The 20,011-nt window shown below is 51.0% G+C and overlaps 1 protein-coding gene and 2 non-coding genes across 18 annotated transcripts in view; all 3 read right to left on the reverse strand.

Moving 5' to 3' along the window:
• Positions 1 to 626: 626 nt before the first annotated feature.
• Positions 627 to 20,011, reverse strand: part of Prrc2b (proline rich coiled-coil 2B) — an 84,318-nt gene continuing 64,933 nt past the window's right edge. For 5 of the 16 annotated variants that reach the window (XM_020172164.2, XM_020172157.2, XM_020172161.2 and 2 more), the window contains exons 18-32: positions 19,578 to 19,723; positions 18,962 to 19,103; positions 17,305 to 17,387; positions 16,595 to 16,786; positions 16,271 to 16,468; positions 15,827 to 15,913; positions 15,099 to 15,203; positions 14,753 to 14,945; positions 13,843 to 13,940; positions 12,913 to 13,040; positions 12,248 to 12,488; positions 9,714 to 9,872; positions 8,838 to 8,929; positions 6,517 to 6,598; positions 627 to 5,010 (exon numbers count right to left, since the gene is read on the reverse strand). In XM_020172164.2, coding sequence (XP_020027753.2) covers positions 4,879 to 5,010; positions 6,517 to 6,598; positions 8,838 to 8,929; positions 9,714 to 9,872; positions 12,248 to 12,488; positions 12,913 to 13,040; positions 13,843 to 13,940; positions 14,753 to 14,945; positions 15,099 to 15,203; positions 15,827 to 15,913; positions 16,271 to 16,468; positions 16,595 to 16,786; positions 17,305 to 17,387; positions 18,962 to 19,103; positions 19,578 to 19,723 — 2,078 coding nt within the window. In that variant the 3' untranslated portion in view covers positions 627 to 4,878. The remainder of the gene's footprint in view (positions 5,011 to 6,516; positions 6,599 to 8,837; positions 8,930 to 9,713; positions 9,873 to 12,247; positions 12,489 to 12,912; positions 13,041 to 13,842; positions 13,941 to 14,752; positions 14,946 to 15,098; positions 15,204 to 15,826; positions 15,914 to 16,270; positions 16,469 to 16,594; positions 16,787 to 17,304; positions 17,388 to 18,961; positions 19,104 to 19,577; positions 19,724 to 20,011) is intronic. The other 11 variants (XM_020172163.2, XM_020172169.2, XM_020172160.2 and 8 more) reach the window with 8 other exon arrangements.
• Positions 10,522 to 10,607, reverse strand: LOC141415964 (small nucleolar RNA SNORD62). The gene has a single exon (XR_012440905.1). It is a non-coding gene; the product is annotated as a small nucleolar RNA SNORD62 (small nucleolar RNA).
• LOC141415965 (small nucleolar RNA SNORD62) lies at positions 14,223 to 14,308 on the reverse strand. Its single transcript, XR_012440907.1, has one exon. It is a non-coding gene; the product is annotated as a small nucleolar RNA SNORD62 (small nucleolar RNA).

The raw sequence follows: 20,011 nt of genomic DNA on the forward strand, positions 1-20,011 counted from the left end.
CAGGACAGCGCCTCCATCCTACGGATGAGCAGGGCTCACTGTGGTGATCTGATTCAAAGCCCAGGTCCCTAACTCTTCCGTAGCAAGAGGCTCAAGAGGCTGAGGGATCGGGGTTCCTCGTGGCCGGCGTTTACCTCTCTTGGGTAAATGTCGCAGAAAGATGGTAACCGTGACTTCTTTGATTACACATTGCCCCTGAGGTAGGTACCCACATTTTATGGCTAAGGAAATTGTAACTCGAGTGGTGGTGTCTGTCCCAAGGTCACACAGGTGGTGGCAAAACCAAGCACTGCTACTGAACCTTCTGAACTTCTTTGACCCTTCACTGCCCCAGACCTGGCTCGTTCTTTCCCCACCCACAAGTATGGTATAATAAATCCTTTCCCCCTCCCTGCACAAGGTCAGCTAGGAATGGTACCACGCGTGGGGTGGAGCACCAAACTGGCCAGAAATGCACACCTGGAATGACATCACAGGGAAGCGGTCGGGACTTCTGAGGATGCATCTTACTGAAGTTTCAGTCCCTTGTGTCCCTGTGTTGCTCTCAGCTCAGGCCTTTCAGCCAAGCCACGCTGGTTTTCATGTAGATCTCTGTCAAATGTCTGAGAAACAAGGGATGCACAACCTGAGAAAGCATGTTCAGCTTTATTTTTTTTTTTTACTTTTTTTATTTAAATAAGGAGAGTTCTTTCATATGGAAAGAGCTAGTACAATCACATATTTGAAAGGAGAAACAACAGGTACTGAACTGGAGGGAAGGGAGGGGGAGCGTCCAGCACGGCTGGGTGAATCCACGATTCCATTTCCCATCCGAGGTAAAAGTTTCCCCAAATCACGTATGAACAAGCCGCACGGTACACTGAGCCATCGTCTGCCCTTTCAAATATCTGGTCTACATGAAAAGACAAAGAGAGGAAAGGCCAAAATAAAAGCAAAAGAAAACATAACCCTCTCAAAAACAAAAACCCTTGAATTCTTTTTACTACACAAGGCATGAGGTTAAAAGCTTAGAGTACAGAGCCCCCTTTCAACAATGGAAGAAAGCCATCCGCCCAGAGCCCTCACAGGAATTGCCACTCCAAGGCTTCATGACATGCTGCAGACAGCCCTGGGGATGCTGGTACATCTTGGAAGCCACCAAACTGGGGCAGAGAAATGGTGAAACACAGGTCTCATGCATTGGAATATGACTAGCCAGATGCTGGTAGCCCCAGTGGAAAGCATGGCTGGGCAAATGTGTGGAGTCCCTCCCATCTGATGACCTACTTGTCTTAGGTCCATCTCATTCAGAGGAAAGCTGGCTTTCTGGAAGTCTGTGTTTCCCACTCAACATGACAGCACACACTCTCTAGTATCCATGGCTGTCCAAGGCCAATTAAAACAGACCCTCTGGCTTGGTCTGCAAGTGAAAAGAGTCTGTGCAGCAACATGCAGGTACTTGGTAGTGGGAACCCAGTGGGGAGTGAGGCTTCACCAGGAGTTGCCACGCACAGCTTTAGTAGGCCAGGTCGAAACACACTGAGCCCTGGGTGCACATAATTGCCACCTAGGATTAGTCAGTCACAAACACATCATCACTGACCATCTGCACGGCAGATCCAGAAAACTGGGGCAATGTCAATATTTAACAAGTTATCCCAATATTCCTTGAGGAAGCTGAATGACCATGGCTTTGAAAGTGAGCCAGCTTTTCTGAATGTGTAACAAAGCCATCCTTTATTTTCCCCCTTAAGGAACCTAGAGGCAGAAATGTTCTATGGATTCCAAGTGTGAAAACAATACTAATGTGAACAAACCAGACCAGATGCAGTTGGCAGCCCAGGATTCAGTGGGTGGGCACTATGTTTCAGACACACCCCCACACACTCGATTTTCACTCCAAGTTGTTGGACCAAAAACTTAAGCAAAGTCACCAATTGCTGGGCTGCACGACAATGGCCTGAGCAATGCTGCCAGCATCAGGCAGTGACTTGAGCAGGCAGAGGTGAGGCAATTCTGCACCTCTTGCTCCCACCCACCTAAGCAGTAGAAAAGGTAGGTACTGGGTTTCACCTGTTCCCACCAAAGGCCATGGCATCCTGACAGAAGCTTCTACATGCATCTAGAATCTGAGGATGGGGGGTTGAAACCAAAATAAAATCCCAAGTTCTATGACCTTGAGCTTGGCTCTAAAACCACATGAAGAGAGATATTGCACCTTAAAACACCTCCGCACTAAAAATGTCATTTAATCAGACACGGAAGGGGTAGGGATGTCAGGAGGCCTGAGGCCTGCCCTCTGTCCCCGGAGAGTCCAATTTAAAATGTGCATCTCAGAGGGCAGGGGCCTGCAGCTGAGGTCACACAGAGATGGTGAACGCACCAAACTTCACATGCAATTTCCTGGCCTTTCCTGCACAGAGTAATTCAGACATTATATATAAATAGAGCAGGGGGACATTTACTGTTTTTTCACCTAGACCTACAACATCAATACATATAAATAAATTCTAGTGTTTCTTGTTTTTATTTGGAGAAGAAGGGGAGGAAGGAAGGAAAAATAGGGTGTGAGACAGGGCTGAGAACAGATGACCTGTTGTAATTTCTCTCAAGCAGCAGGAAGTACTGTCAGCTGATGGCAGGTTCACCTGAAGGGCATATCTTGCATTTGTAACAGCATCCAGAACTGTTCTTTTCAATTTCAAAAGGAGAAAACTTTTGTTTCTTTTGACACATAATGAACACCAGCATTAGGTGAGTGGTCCAGAGGTGTTTCTGAGGAGGACCAGCAGAGGCGACTGCCTGGGGCTGGATGTGCTGAGTCTGTGACTGACCCAGACTCGTCCATGGATGTCTTGGCAATGGTGTCAGGGTGGGGGCAGAGGGTTCATCACTGGGACAGGGACCAGACGCCTGCAGGGGGAACACATGAAGGACATGGGCAGCCCAGTGCCAGGGACTCCAAGTGGGTAGCCCTTCCAAGAAGGGAAGGTTAAGAGTAAAGATTTATAGGATGAGGAAGAAAAAAATCAACTCGGTAAAGTCTGAGGGTGGAGGCAAAGGGGGAGGTGCTGAGAGCTATGGATATGCAGTAAAGCCTCTTGGTAGGACTGCGCTAAGGACGACACATAGCACTTGCTAGCTGAAGGAGGCAGACCCCCACTTCCTAACAGCAGCAAACAAGAGAGCAAGAGGCCACTTCAGAGCTCCTAGGATGCCTCTTCCCCTGAGCTCTACACTAAACAGCTCAGAACCTACACCCGTGGTGACACTGGGAGCAGACAGAAAGCATATCCCAGCCCTCAAATGCATCACAAGCTCTCTGCAGCAGGTCTCCTCTGGGACCACTCGGGGCAGCAATAGCTCCCACAAGCAGGTGGTTACTTAAGGATCCCAAAGAACATCTGAGGAACTTGGAATTCCCCTTTCACTTCCTTGGAGTGATGGAGACAGGGATGATTTTCTGGTTTCTTATTTAAAAACCGGAAGCCCAGCAAACAGTGGCTCACACAAAACTTCCAAGAGGCTATATCCTTTTTGGGAGGCTGCCCAGGCTCTTTGGAATTATGACTGGCTTTGCTGACCCTTCACCCTGCCCCTCCCTGGCTGACTGTGAAGATGAGTGACACTGAAGCCTGCTGCTTAGCCCAGGCTCACCCATCCCAACAACCTTGGTCTGCTGAAAGCAGTGAGAAACAGGAACAAAAGGAAAACCTCCTGCTACCTGTCTGAAGGAGCAAGTACATGCCTTTGCTACAGACATGACCAAACAGGTCCACATGCTCCCATTACTGTGGTTTTAGTGGTGAGCTGTGACAGTTGGAGAGACAGGAATCCAGAGGGGACCATGACAGCCTCCAGAAAGGCAGGAAAATGACAGCTTACGGAAGCTTCGTGGAAAGGGAGGGGAAACAGTCCCAAAAGGTGGGATGTGAGGGCCCCAAAGCACAGCACACTAATGGGAGCCTGTGGTGCATCAGCTCATGCCATCCCAGCCTATCTGAAAAATGACGGTGACTGTAACTCCATGATTCACCTCTGGTGCCCAGCAGTCAGTGTGACCACTGGCTTCAGACAAGCCTAGGACAGAAATCTACGTAATTCCTTTTTTTTTTTTTGTGGTCTGGGGCTTGAACTCAGGGCCTTCCGCTTGCCAGCAGGCACTCTACCACTTGAGCCACTCTGCCAGCCCTGTGTAATTCTTATGCTAATATATGTCATCAACTTCATGCCAGGGGCTGGAGCCCAAGCCAGACACCAACCTACCTGCTGCTCTGCTCTGCAAGCCCCACCTGGCCTCGCCCAAGGTGGTGGGCTGATAAGCAGAACGCTCACAACCATGTCCTCAGCAGCCCCAAAGGTTAACCTACTGGGGGTGCGTTCTTAAGTCATCCCTTAAGGTATCGCAGTGACGTGTTGAACAGGACAGAGGTAAAAGACCACTGGGGACTGCAGAAGGGGCTGGGAGAGGACAGCTAGGAACGTATAAAAGTTCAGCTACACAGACGTAGCTGGCATTTGTTTTCCTTTCCCCTTTGTAAAAACCATAGCTGCTTTTTAAAACAAAAAGCCTCTGGCTAAAGTGACCCTGCTGCCAAACCACTGTGCCTGGGGATGGGGCGGGGTGGGCAGGCTGCACTGCACAGAAGGCGGCTCACTCCAGTCACTAGGAGAGTGGGAGGGAGGGACGGAATCATTGCTCTTTTGCATCAAAGCAAGCAGGTCAATTCCGTATATCCACGGTGTGAGCTGCTTGACAATGGAGCTTTCAAAGGACAGAGAAGAGCTCTCGGTCCAGGCCAAGTGGGTGGACGGTAGATCCGGTGAGGTCCCAAGCAGTGACTGTCCAGGCTGGGTGGTGCCGTCCACTGGGGTGAGGCAAAAGGGCACCGGGCACCTTCAGGCTTTACTCTCCTCCACCTTGACTGTCCGAGGCTTGATTGCTCCGGTTCGCTTCATCTGGGAAGTGGCTGAGGGGGCCTCCTGCAGCTTCATGGTTCCCAGGCTGGGCTTTTCATCCACTCGTTTTGCCTTTGGATAGATGAACAAGAAAAAGAAAATGACCCTAAGGCATAATGTGTTTAGAGACACAGTTACCACCACTACCTTCTAGCTTCTGAGTTACACACATACACACACACACAAAAGCTACCCTAAGCTGTCTGTACCTTGGTTAAAGGGCCAGATATTTTGTGTGTGTGTGTGTGTGTGTGTGTGTGTGTGTGTGTGCGCGTGTGCGTGTGTGTGTTTTGCCGGAGTCAAAACCCAGGGTCTTGCACATACTAGGTAAATACTCTACCACTGAGCTACAGCCCTGTGACCTCAGGGACCAGATTTAGATGGCTCTTCTAGTAAGGAACCTGGTGTGACTACCCTGTTCCTTCTCATGGCATGAAATACAGTGATTCAGAGAGGCAGGAAGATGCGGGTCCTCCAGAAAGCATTCAGTGATGGCATATCCTGGGTGATGCATTTCTGGGTCCCAAGGCTGAGGGGAGGAACCTTTTTAAATCAGTGCACCCCATGACCCAAAAGCAAAAAAGCCCCTTCAGGTAGATCCTGGTCTGCCCCAAAAGCCTTGGAACCCCAACAGTGGAGGAGGTGGGTTGGCAGAATCGATTCTCCCATATCTTTGACCAAGACTGAGTCAAGTTCCCACCACGAAGTCCCACTGTATAAAAACATTTCCCCAGGACCCAAGTTTGATCTTGAGATTCCCAATCGGGTTTCATAACCTGCAGCTCTGCACAGTGGAGGGTGTCCTGGGGTGACCAGCAAAGTTCTGCCCCTCTCTCAGTGGTCTTAGCCCTGGGAGAAAGCTCTAGCTGCTTTGTTTTGCAACGTAGGACCTATGCTCACTAGGCAAGTTCTACCGCTGAGCTGTATCCTCAGCCCTCAAAAAAGGCTTTAGAAGCTCATTCCACAGGATTCAAGTAGTAACCCCGAGAAAAGCTGGTGTCGATAGGTAAAAGAAGAGTTCCTGCTTTCCACCTCCACCAGCCAGTGATGCTGACTGATTAGGACCTGGGCTTAACATCCCGAGTTCTGGAGCCCTAGCACACATTTTAGAGTAGGAAAAAAAACAGGGCCTGCAGGAAAAGATACTGAGAAGTCCTCATAAATAGGAAAGCTTAATCCTATCCATGATCCCACCCAGCCAACACAAAGACACAACACATCACTCACTAGAGCTAGCACGTGCACACACCCGGGCTTCTGCAGCTAACCAACCCACAGACCTAACCGAGCCTCCCAGAGCGCCATCAGAGCCCAAATGGTTAGGGGTTGTACACCTGGCATCACCTCCTCTGAGGAACCAGCATCCTCCCTTCTCTGCCAGACAAGGAAGGATCCAGAGGTCCATCAAGAGGAGAAAACCCTTCGCCAGGAGGGACTCAGGCTACCCAGCTCTAACTGCTAGGGCAGGTTTCTCTTTGTAAAAGGAGAACTCAATTGGTTGGACAGTCCCTTCTCCTTTGGCGCTGGGAAACAGGCCTAAGTGTCCAGGGCTGCAGGGTCTGGAAAGCCGTCTTCTACCTGTTGGACGTAGTGTCCCTGCACAGAGCCCATGTTAACTGCTGATCCAGAGGGCTTCCCACTGGGGCTAGCAGAGCTAGGCCTGAAAAAACCAAAGGCAGGGTTGAGAATACACACGTGTCACCAGAGATGGAGTCAAAGCCTAGCACATGGAGGAGGCACAAGACAGGAAGGGTCCTGTGGCCAGAGGCACTCACTCTGGGTCATCAGCACCTCTCAGATGAAAAAAGCCTGACTTGACACAGCCAAGAATACAGAAGGGTGAAGAGGGTGATCATCACCATCCACCCGGCACTTGTAGGAGACACACTGGGAGAAGACAGGCCAAAGCCCCTCCTATGGACAGATGGCCACTGGCCATCTCTCAGGGTTTGGATTGGAGGGTGTGGACCAACATGATGCAGCACCCCAGACAACAGGTTTACAAACCCAACGCTGAGCCAGAATTGTGCCAAGTATTTTTCTAGTCCTCACTTGTAAAGTGTGTGTGTGTGTGTGTGTGTGTGTGTGTGTGTGTGTGTGTGTGTGTGGGCGGGGGGGGGAGGGGGGGAGGGTGTGTGGAAATGTGAGAGCAGAATGTACAGCATTCTTCTTAGTGTTTTCCACTGACCACCAGTTCCCAGGGATTTGACGTGCTTTGTGGAAAATAAGGTTCTGTGTCAAAAGCATTAAGTTCCAAGCAGTTGAGGAGACTTGCATGGGGCCACTTAGACCTTGCTGGCCACCATGCCCCAAGAAACCATCTTGGAGACAGCACACCAGTGTTTCTGACCAGAGACCCATTTTTGCAGAGCAGGTCTCAGTAGCTCCATTTCAAGAAAAACTTGTCAAACACTGCTCTCTAAAATTACAATTTCCCCAAACCTGCCAAAACAACACAAGAGGCTTATGTTTTCTAAATACCCCTTGGTACCTTGGCATCTGCAGGGAGTACTTCCAGCACCCCCTCCCCCAGTAACAAAATCTGTGGATATTCAACTCCCTTGTATCAAATAGCATGGCATTCACATATGACCTATGCACATCCTCAAGTATACTGGAGAGAGAGAGTGTGTGTGTGTATATATATATATATATTTTTTTTTTTTTTGGCAGGGGAGGGATGGTTATGGAACTAAGGGTCTCACACATGCTAACATGTGCTCCACCACTGGGGTGCACTCCCAGTCCTTCCTTTATACTTTTAAATCATCTTTAGATTACTTATAAATGCTGTATCAACAGTGATAACACTGTATTAGTTAGGGAATAAGGACAGAAAAAGCTTGGTCCTGCCCCTCTTCCTGGGTATTTTTGATTGGCTGGACACAGAGGGCCAGCTGTATTCTCCCAAGAAGAATAAAGCTACCATCCTTCCTACAGCTAAAAGCACACAGGCTCCTTATTATGTGAGCTTCTGAGCCAGCAGAGGAACTGGAACATGTGCCCACACTGAAGCTTCTCTCTTCCCTCCCCCAACATCACACTCACTGTTCTGTGCTGCCGTCCACACAGCTCTGCTGTGTAGGCCCACTGATAGGTAATGGTAGGAAAACAAAACATACCAACACATGAACAAAACTGAAGCCAAGACAGCAAGAACACAGAAGACGAGATGAAGAAAACTTATGAAGCCTTTCTCTGGAAGTGAGGTAAGCAATGAGATGGAGGAAAGGCCAGCCTGACCACTAAGCAATGGGCAGAATGGCCATAGCAAGAGAAGGCACAGGGTGGGACCCAACCCAGAGAATGCATGTCAATGGAGTGATCCCCATGACACCCAGAGCAATGGTGATGACCTCTCCCAGGGCACTTCAGGTCATGTGTGTCTCTGTCCCACTCATGTGCAAACATGAGGGGGCCCCAGGAATCTTCCAGATGGAACAAGGTCAACTGTACCTTCTTCAGCCCAGGGCCAGAGCCACCTTCCCATCCCAGCATGGGAACCAGAGGGTTTCCACCATGACCTAGCAGACACTCTTGGTTCAAGCCAAGAGGACCTGGATGGTTACTGGAGACGGAGACAAATGCCAAGGAAGCAAACACTTGGGTACCAGTTTGTAGTGTGAGAAGAAAGGCCCCCGATAAAGGTTAAAGGGTGAGTTTAGGTGAAAGAGCTCCTGGGAAAGCTGTTCCTTTTCCTAACTTCAGAGAACATCTGACTCTGATGATTAAAAGCAAATCGGCCCATTTCCCACTTTACCAGTAACTAAATGTCCCAGGGACTTCTAAGTGATAGAGCGGTGCCCTCCCACTGCTCTGCCTGGACCCAGGGCTCCTAAGAGTCACATCTACATTGAATACTCAGTCAGCAGCCCTCAACCCCCAGGGCCCATCTTTACCTGTAGGACTGTGGTGATGGCGCAGAGGCCCCAGTAGGAACATTCTGTTTACTGTCGGCAAAGTGGAAGCCTTTCAGCTCCATCTGAGAGGACTAAAGAGACCAAGAAGTACTAGCTGTCATTTGACACCCCCAGAGACAGTCTGGTCCTCAGTGACCCACCCTGGGCAGAGCTGGTGAGGGCCCATGAGCATTTCCAGAGCCATCTTCTAGAGGAATCTGTGGACACGCCCTCTCAATTCAGGCTCACAGGAGGGCCTTTACCTACAATCAGGTACCATCACAATGTTCTTTTGTATTTTTGAGATGGGAGGGTTCTCACTATGTACCCCCCATCAAGTTTTGAACTTGTGACCCTCTTATATCTCTACCTACGGAAATACAGATGTGCCCCACTACATCTGGTTTCTTTCTTTCTTTTTTTTTTTTTAAAGAGTAAGAACCACAGGGGACTTGCCATGGTATAGACAGTTACCAAGTTGTTCCTCCACAGGAGAGTCACCTGGGACTTAGGAAGAAATCCAGATTCCTGCTCAGCCCTGGCCACACTCATCAGAGTATCTAGGACCTGTGAAGGGCCTATGGGACTCTTTGCCATTCGGCTGAGACAACTGCATGCACCTTTCCTTACTGTCTGGCAGTCTGCCACACGCCCCAGGTTCTTCTTGTGTCTAGTTAACACATGAAAAGCCACGGAGTCCCTGATACCTGGGATTCTGAGACTCGTAGGGTGGGAAAGCTGTGGTCCACTAAGGCTGGGAGCCTGCACCCTAAAGCTCCCCGCCACTCTCTACCACATGGATTATTAGCCAGCCAGGAAGGGTTGGCTAAACAAGGCCCCCTAACCAGGATCATAGGTGGGAGGGGTCACCTTTACCTCTCTGCTGGTGTTCAGGACTGGCGGCTGGGAGCCAGGTGGAGGAATCCTTCGGGGGGCCCCAACAGAGAGGCTCTGACCCGGTGGCAGCTGAATGGACTGTGGCAGGATCAGTGGCTGCTGCCCGGAGCCATACCGGGGCAGTGGCATGGTCAGCTGCTGGGCAACAGGACAGTCAGGAAGAAAGCTAAGGTGTGGATCTAGAGCACATGCACACAGAACTTACTGATGGTGTGAGTGTGCACCTCCCCTGTATCTTTGCAGGAGGCTCTTGTTAGCCTCAGCTCTTTGTCTTGACAAATTTTTTTTAGTGGCACTGGGGTTTGAACTCAGGGCCTCACACTTGCTAGGCAAGCCCTCTATTACCTGAGCCACTCTGCTAGCCCAACCATCATTTAACAAAATGCAAAGTGCCCTGTCAGACATTGGCAAAGGTGATAGAGGACAGTGTGTGTGTGGCATGAATGCAGAGCTTATACATGCCTGTGAGCTGTGTGCATGTGTGTACCAAGCAGGGGTGAGAAGACAAGGAAGTCAAGAAGGCCGCTTAGGAAGTAACGGCCACGCCAAGTCCACACAGATGAAAGCATGGAAAATGTATCTTTTACGAAGACGTGAAATGTGTACTGTCTTACATCAATGGTGGTAGAAAAGACCCAGCTGGAGCCTGAGACTCTTTTGAAGCATACCACGAGAGAAGAGCGGTGCTTGAACAGCCAAAATGACCATGTCCCAAGTCCAGAACGACAGAGTGAGAGAAGGCAGGTGGTTTGGAGACACACAGGAGGACAGGGCTGGGCCACTTTTGTCTCTCAGTCACTGTCCTCTTCATCTCCCTGCTATTGAGTCCACAGTGGAGGGTCAGAAGGATCTATTGGAATCACATCACTGAGACTTGTGCCAGAATGTCATGCTCCTGCTTGGAGCACAGCAGGGTGAGGAGGAAGACGCAGTGTTGATAGAGTGGCTCCTTTGGTGTAGTGTGATTAGGTTTGTGTGTGAAAGGACTTCTGGCTTCTGCATGGAATGGACAGGCTGGAGAGACCCAAGGGCAGAAGTGGGTGATGAGCAAGCAGTTCCTACAAATCTGGCACAGTGTGGGGGAGAAAGAATGAGAAAGGGCTGCATGCCGAGTCCCTCATGAAGGCAGAGCCAACAGGACCACAGAAGAGTAGGAAGGAAGGGTCCTACTTGGATGGAGCATACAGCAGGACTTGGATGACAATGGTGTTTTGGACAGGGGAAGCTGAAATGTGTGGCAGTCCACTGTTTCTGACGTTCAGGTCAAGGTGTGGATCTGGGCTGCAGAAATGAATGTGGGGAACGACTAGCACAGGGATGGCATTTAAAGCCATGGGACCAGAAAGTAGCCCACCTACCACTGAACTGGGGAGGAGGCAGCAAAGGAGACAAAGCAAGAGAGCTTGAGGAGGCAGAAGGAAAACCAGGAGTGAGGCCCTGAAGACCAAGTGAAGAACATGAGTTCAATCAAATGTGATGGAGAGGCCCTGTCAGGCCACCTGCATGCTGACAGGAAACAGAGGGACTTGCCAGAGCTGCCCCGAGTTGAGGAGATGGGAAGACTGAAGAGAGGGGCCGTGGCAGGGAGTGGCCTTGAGGCTCATGGGCAGTTGCCAACAGTTTCCTTGGTGACAGGAAGCAAAGCAAACAGAGCAGGAGGCTATGAGGGGAAAGCAGCACTCCGAAGTGACTGCTAGGAGGCCAGGGTTGACAGGGAAACAGCTGGAGCATGCATTTGAAGGCTCTGCTTGTAGGGAGATGGGAAGTGAGGCCACAGGGCTAAGTGAGGATAAAAAGGAGAGTGACAGGTCTGGAGGATCAAAGAATTTGGGAGATGGACAGGGGTTAGAAAAGTCAGGTGACAACTGTGTAAGACATTCATGGTGAGATTATGGAAAAGGCAGCTATCGGTAGGATCGAGTTTAGATGAGAGTGTAGACAAGAGAGGCTGCAGGCCAAGGACCAAATGAAGGGAGTGACCCTCCCAGGTGCCAGGCACTGCCCAAGGTCAGGGGAGGGAAGACTGACTCTGATGCAAGATTTGGTAACATGAAGCTCTAGCTCTGTGGAGGGCGAGTCAGCCACAGGATTTTTTTTTCTTTTTTGGCAGTACTGGGGCTTGAACTCAGGGCCTAAACCTTGAGGAACTCCACCAGCCCTTTGCTGTTATGGGTTTTTTCGAGATAGGGTCTCATGAACTATTTACCTGGGCTGGCTCTGAACCACAATCCTCCTGATCTCTGCCTCCTGAGTAGCTAGGATTACAGGCCTGAACCACCAGTCCCTGGCACAACAGTTTATGGTAGAGGCTTCAAACTGGGGATTCAGTGGAAGGTAGAAGAAAAGCAGGTGCTTCTATGTGGGGGTAGTGGGTCTTGGAAGAAAGTGGTGATGGGACTACTTAGGCTGAATTACAGCACTGAGTTAGTTAGCACACAAGCGACAGCGAGAGGGTATGAGATGCTCACAAAGTCAGAAGGTCTAGTGTTTGAGGCTAGAGCAACTGATCTGACCTGTGGGAGCTGCGAGTCCAGAATCTGGGAGGCGCCCAGCCCAGCAGCCTGGCCAAGCTGGCTCTCATAGACCAGAGCCTGGTTTCCACTCATGGGCTGGTAGGGGGAGCCAGACTGGGGCTTCACCATTTCCAAGGGCTGCATGCCTGGGAAGGCCGAGTACGGAGGCTTCAAGGCCGTGCCTCCAGAGAGGATCATGGTACTGGGTGGTGACAAGCTGGGGTGCATGTACACCTGAGACCTGCAAAAGCCAGACAGACACCAGGATCAGATGGATGAGCATAGCAGTGATCTCAATCCGGGGAGCATCAGCATTCTAAGGGCTTACTGAAACTCAGATCCCTGCTGCCCCTGAGCAGTACTTAAAGAGGGTCTGGATGGGTCTGACACTGCTGTCTGGAGACCATGGTGTGAGCCTAATGGGTTATCCAGGCTGTATCAGGCACGGGAGACCCCATGGGAAGGAGGATGACACTGCAAAGGGAACACAAGGTCCACAGCTCCCACCTCCCCTGAGCAGTCAGTGATGGACTGGGAAGGGATGCAGAGCTTCATCAATGACCCCAACTCCGGCCCTAAAGCAGAGGAGCACAGGCAGCCACAGAGCAATGCAGTATGAAGGTCTGAAGCCCTAGCTATGGAACCAAGTGCGAACGAGAGTTTACCTGAAAGGCTGCAAGGAGCTGAAGATCTCCTGGGACTGGGAGGCAGGGAGTCCCCCCCGAAGTCCAAGCTGAGCCTGAGCCTGTAGAGACGTGTGGAGGGAGATCGGGATCTGCTGGGCAGCGGCAGCCTGACAATGGAGACCAGGTGTAAGTGCAATGCCCTGCAAGGAGGTGGCTCTCCAACTCCTGCCCCAGCCCCTCCATGTGGCACATTCCAGCATGTCCTACCCGGCTTCCCCAGCAAAAAACTGGTGGCAATCCTAAGGCATGGGGCAAACCTACACTGGGATTTTGCACTGCACTGAGAACAAAGCCTGGCTACACACATCAATGGAGGCAAACTTCGGAAACGCAATGGTGGATAAAAAGACCACAGTGCAGTATGGTCATTCTATGAAGCTCAGTATCTGATAAAACTAAGCACAACAGTTAGAAATATGCTTTAAGAAAGAGGCGGGGATACGTGACATCCTCTGTCCTAACCCCTGAATCTGCACTGGGAGCAGAGCTGTGTGGAAGGCCCAGTACCAGCTTTCAGAGGGCGACTCCAAAGATTGCCGCCCTGTAGCACAGACAGGATGCCAATTCTGCATAAAATCAAACACCTACTTATTTCTAAAATGACCTCTTTCTGACCCTGGAGCCCCAGCCCCTCTTTTCTTCATCAGAGGGACACCTGATCGCACAGTAAACTCCATTCCAGCTAATTCCCTGCTAAGACAGGAAGGAAAATCAAGAAGGAAATTAAGCAAGTCTGGCACATTTGCTTCATTCCACCTCATCTCATAGGTTCCTTCAACCAACATTCTCTGGCTGCCATGGCTTCATATGGGAGGGGTACAGGTAACAAGACAACGAGCAAAGAAATAAAAAAAGGTGACCATGCCTGTGCTGCACCTGTCTTCCAGCTCCCTGGCTTTCCACCCTCACCTGCTGGTAACTCTGCTGCTGAGGTATTGTTTGAGGAACCAGCCGGGGCTGACTTGCAAACACATGGCCATCCAGGTACAGAGGCGGGAGGTGGTTGCCTGGAAACAGAATCCAGAGAAGGTGGAACAGAATCAAGTCTGACTGTTGCTGAATGTGGCTTTAGGGAGACATTGAATACATCCACTCTTCCCAAGGGCCCCAGCAGAGGTGAGGGCATACGTGAGCAGTGACCACTTGCTTCTGTGCTCTAAGACGCACCTCGGACACCCAGGCAGGCCCAGAGCAAGGCAGCAGGCATGGCCTAGCTTTCCCACCTGACCACTCACCAACTGCCCTAGGCCCTTGGGAGGGCTGTTTATTGTGGCTGAGGTCTGCCTTGGTCTCTCAGTCACTGTCCTCTTCATCTCCCTGCTATTGAGTCCACAGTGGAGGGTCAGAAGGATCTATTGGAATCACATCACTGAGACTTTGGCATCTGGGCCCTCTAAATCTCCACATGCTCTCTTAGGGAGCAACATGAGACAAGGACAGTGACAGGAAGGATAAAAACAGCTATTAGTTACAGAGTCTCCTAGGGAAGCTCTAGCTCCACAGGTGTGGTCCACGGAGTTATGGCTTACAAGGGAGCTGCTCGCTGCGGAGTTGATGCAGGAGTGATGGGGACTCAAGTCTGACTCAAAGTCACGTCCTTGCCTACTCCTCTCTAGCAAGGTGCAGGTAGGAGAGCCATACCACGGTTCCACAATCTGCAGCACATGGGAGCTGTGGCCAATCAGCCTAGAAACAAGTGTGTCCTTCCATGTGCTCCTAAAATCAAGGCCCAGAGGTAGTGCTTAGGGGTAGCTATTAATCCAAAGCTTCTCTCAACAATGAAAGAAGGCTCCCGAGCCTGGCTCAGGGGACATGATACCTGGCATCGAAGCAGAAGGTGCTACAGAAGCCACAGGCATGGGTGGCATGGACACTCCACCAAAGGAGCTGTAGTTGACCCCGTTGGAGGCACCCACAGAGGACGGAGGCTGGAGGCCTGAGCCTGCACCTCCTGGAGAGTTCTGCTCCGGCAAACTGGGGGAGTTTTCCCAAGCCTTGCGTGCAGACTCCATCTTTGGAAGCAAGAGAGGAGGAATGCAAATTACTACCAGGGACAGCAAGGGACAGTGGCAATCTAAGCCATGGGGTGCAAAGGGCTCCTCCCTCCACCTCTTCACAAGTTGAGGTGCCGTTGAGGGACGTGGCCTAGCTGGGGCTGGTGTTACCTTCAATGTAAGGTCAGCAGTGGGGAAGGACATCGGGGAGAGGCCAATGGCTCTCTGGATGTGGTGGTCCTGCCGGAGGATGGGAATACTCTGCGGCAACCCTGCCTGGAGCGGGAGAGGAGAGAAAATCATGGAATGGAGGACTAGAGGAAATGAGGCAGCAGCTTGTCCAAATGTGTCTTCAAGTTCACCCGAAGACCAGGACTTCCGTTCCCCAGACAGCTGCCTTCATCAGTTTCCTTGACAGAAGTCACAGAGTCCCCTCTACATGTATACCCCACAGAAGAGTCAGGTCCCAGCAATCCAAAAAAAATGGACGGGCAACTTGCAGGCCAGCAGCTGATGCCTGGCTTGGAAGTGGCCAGGCAGAGATGGGAAAGGTGTGGCTGTCCCCCAGTCCCTCAGGAGACCAGGGAAGAGGTCCCTTGAAACATGGGTGGCCCCTCCTACAGAGCCCTGGTGCCCATTTGCATGTTCTAGCAAGTCTGAGAAGTCTTGAAGTAAGGGAACCTGGTTAGTCCAGTATTTCATTCAATGGCTACCAGTGTTCTGGAGCACTAACATTCCTGAAACCTTCTGGGAACACTGCTCAAGCAGTCCTCTTCACTCTGCAGGTCTGCTGAGCGCCCATCCCCAAGTAGTAGATAGAGGTAGCAACTGTCCAGGTTTGGACAGTTGGACCCCACCCCTGGCCTACAGCAGAGTAGACACATAAAGCACTGACTTACATTACTAGCCAAGGCATCCTGAAGTTTGACAACTGGATTCCCAGCAGGACCAGAGGCAGAACCCGGCGGCAAGCTAAAATCAGAATCCTGGAAAACACAGGCACACGGCCACTGTACCCACCCAGCTCTCCTTCTCCAGGCAAGCACCAATGTGATCCCATCTCAGCAACTCACAAACCTACCACACGGCATCCACTGGGGCCGTACATAAGCAAGATGACCACACAAAGAAAGGAAGCTTTCTAACTCCTGTCTCCCTGCCCATGCCCACTGGTGGCCTGGCTAACTGTCAGTAAGGCGACCTGTAAACTCATCCAATATCACCTGCCTGTCCCTGACTCCACACCAACACTCCTTTCCCAGAATGCTTTTTAGGGACAGCCCTGCCTAAGCCCCACCTTTCTAAGTACAGGAAAAAAAAAAAAAATCAAACCAAAGTCTCACTTTTGGATTGACTCCAAATTCAATGGGCGGCACCGGCAGCACGGAGTCCACGTGAATCTCTACCCCATTAACAGGAGGGACCACAGCCCCTTGCAGACGCTCAGCCCCCTCTGAGCCCTTTCTGTTTTTCAGAGAACGTTCATTGCCGATAGGTCCTGGTCTGTGCTCCTTGCTCTGTCCTGAGCCTTGTTCTGAGTCCTTGATGGGAAAGCAGAGAGACTGAGTCACAGTCTCTAGCTTCCATGTGCCCCAAGCATCAGCAAGACAGAACCACAGCCCCTTCTGCCCAGGCCTCTGCCACTGTGAAGGCAACTTCCAAGTTACCTTTGGCTCAGATTGCTTCTGAGGCTGCTCCTTATGGCTGTCAGCCTTAGGTTCTGCCAGGCCAGGCCCGCTCATCTCCTCTGGCTTCAGAGTACCATACGGGGAGCTGCGCTGTGAGGAGGTTGCAGATGACTCCCGAGACTCAGCACTCAAGTCAACACCGCTATCTCCCTGGCTGCTCTTAAATCCCTGCTGTGCAGAGCACAAAATGGGTTAGAGCCCTGTCCCCAAAACGCAAAGCATAAGCATTCAGGAGGCGAGCATGCACACGGCACCAACACACCACCCCCAACCACCTGCTCTCATTGGTCCTGCCACTGGCACTCAATGATACACACAGCAGAATAAATGCACTGACTCCACCTGAGCTCATGACCACCAGACACTGCATGGTCCTGGATAAGGCTACCAAATTCATTTTGCTCAAAGCTAACTGGTGGCTATCAATTCCGGCTCAGAGGCAGCTCTCAATCTGGCCCCCTACCTAGGGAGGCCCTCTCCTTGTATCCCTTCTCTCTCTGCTCATGCAGGTACCAGAGACCAAGGCTGAGGATGGCGATAAGCCAGAGCCAAGGCCCAGGGAAGGGCCTCCGGTGCACACCCAGCAGCCTGGATAGAGCTTGGGTAGTCTGGGATGAGTGCAGCCCAGGGTATGGTGGCTGAGGTTGATGTGCACACCCCAACACTCAGCACCCCCATGTGGTGCTCACCTCGGAGGAGCCAGGCTCCGCACTACTGAAGGCAGTGACAGCTTTCCTCCAAGAGTCGCTGGCTGCAGGCTGCACAGGGAGAGCTGCGAGGGAGACAGAGCCAGGGTGTAAAAAGGGAGCAAGTAGCTGGGAAGATATGAATTTGTGGCCCTGAAAAACCCAGCCTACAGAAATCCACTTTCCCTAACTGCACCCTGCACCTGACTGACGACATTCCACCTCACACACAGGAGCTGGTCAGAGCGTTTCCATAAATGCCCCAACAGCCTTGGATTTCAAACAACATGATGCTTCTCCGGATTTCATGGACTCAGGTGTTGTATTTACTCATATCTGTTTGAATTTTCCATCCCTACTTCTGCTGTATTATGCTCTCTTTCATTGAGGCCAACTACTTGTTTCTAGAAGTGCTTAATCTATTAAGTCTTTAAAAGATTCATGCACTTATCGCTCAGATTTTGTGAGCTCATACTCCCTGCCCCAGGAATCCGACAAAAGCCATGGATCCTGAACCCAGACAAACATGTATGTCCACAAAACAGCACATGCTGCTTTAGGGCCTCTGAGACCATGCATCAGTCCTTCACCTGACAGCTGACGAGACACTGCAGAATCCTGGAGGAAGGTCTGACGGAGGAGGCTCGCTCCTCAGTCACTACACACCGCCCAACCACCTGGCAGAGGGCATTTCTGCATACTGACACTATGATACCCATCATTCACCCACACCACGAAGCACTACCAAGATTTAGCAGAATATTGTCATTCTTCTTTTATTTTTCTTTTGTGGCGCTGGGGACAAAACCCAGGGCCTCATACATGCTAGGCAAGAGCTCTGCTACAGAGCCACCCCTCCAGCCCCAACTGATCTTTCTTTTAATTGGCACAGAACATCAACTACTGTTATTTTGCAATGTGCTGGAACCCAGGTTTCACCAGGAACCACGAGGACAGGTGACAATGAAAAAAGCAAGGTTGAGAACCCAACATCTTAGGTGTTTGTTGTGTGGCCTGGGGATCAAGTCACCTTCCCCTACAAGCTTCTGCTGCTCTATATAAAACAGGCAGGATATCAACGGCCTCTCAAGCCCTCCTGGGTGCTACCAAAGTCCTTCTTTTGCTTAACTGTCCTGCATAAGGCTCTCGTGCAGGTCCTGCCAAAGGAGGTGTTTAAGAACCTGCTCAACTGAAACAGCTCTGTAATCTAAATGGCGAGGTTACCAGAAACATAGCTTTGGGTAGGATGTCTTAAAAAACAAAACAAAACAAAAAAAACCATTTTCCAAAAAGGAAGGTCCACTTCACTATGGACTCAAGTTTGTCCTTCCAACTGGCCATTTGCTGCTCTTACGCAAGGTATAAGGGACACCGGCAAAGGACTGGAACAGGCAGCTGGGAAGACATGGGTCTGTGGCTCCCTGAGTGCTCTTAGCTAAGACATCCTCCAGTGCCCTGGATCTACAGAACACTCTGCAGGTCTATCACCTTGTAGCAGGAAAGTTTGATTATTAAGCAGCTGCAGCAGCAAGTCGAACTTGAGTGACATTCAACAGTGGCTCACTGTGGGGCACAGTAATATTCCACCTGCACTCACAGCTCAAAGCAGGACTCCCCAGGAAGAGCCACTGGCTCTGCTGAGTCAGGCACCCATTCTCACCTTGGCTGCTGTTCTCCCAGATCTCGGTGCCCAGGCTGCTGCCAGGCACGGCCACATCACCTTGCTCTAGGCACAGGCTGTTTTGCTTTTTAGCAAATCGAGGAGGAATACGTGAGGAAAGGCCTCGACCTTTGATAGGCACCTATGAGGAAAAAAAGGGTGATGCAGTCTAGCCTAAGGCATGAAAGATGACAGAATCTAGGAAAAGTATCCCAGCACTTTGCTACACTACCTAAACTAGCCTGAGATGCCTTGAAAACTTGTCTTCAAGACACTGGCCAGCATGCACTACCAAGCCAACCAAAGCTCCAGGGACAGGTTGACAGCCAACAGAAGTGGGGTGTGCAGTGCCCTGCACTGAGCATCATAACAGGGCTCCTGAGCTTCAGGTTCCAGAACACGGACCTCACCCACCCAGGCTGACTAGGGGGTCAACAGATGTCTGGACACGTCATCCTCTTTGTGACTGTGTCCTCCACTGAAGAACAAGGGCTTTCCCACATGCTCCAAGATGGCTCTGGTGATAGGCAGCAGGCGCTGCAAGATAATGCATGCCTAATAAATACTCCTCCCTGCTTCTCTTCCCCCTGGGCCACCCTCAGGGTCATGGGCTCACCTGTGCGGCTTGCTCCTTCTTTCTTCTTTCCTCTTCCAGCAGGCGGCGCTGCTTCTTAGTCAGGACTTCAATGAAGCCTTCGCCCACCATAGAGCCCACCTCACTCTCCTCCCCAGGGCTGGACCCGCAATTTTCAATGATGGCATCTGAACCAAGAGATCATAAGAAGGGACAAAGTTTCCTTTCCTCAGAAGGCAAGAATCATACAACATCTAAGATAGGCCTGCAGTACCCAGTTAGATTCTGCCACAGAGCCATGGTACATTTGCCTGAGCCCCATGGAAACTTAACACAGTCATGCACACCCCTCATACTCTCTGACCTAACACATTACAATCTCAACCCGGAAGGCCCCAAGCAAAAACATGCTGGAGGAAAAACGGCCTTTGAAGACAGGGACTCTTACACACAGCACTGAAACTCTCTGGGCCTCA

This window comes from Castor canadensis, chromosome 13, assembly GCF_047511655.1.
Source record: "Castor canadensis chromosome 13, mCasCan1.hap1v2, whole genome shotgun sequence".
Taxonomy (NCBI): Eukaryota; Metazoa; Chordata; class Mammalia; order Rodentia; family Castoridae; genus Castor; species Castor canadensis.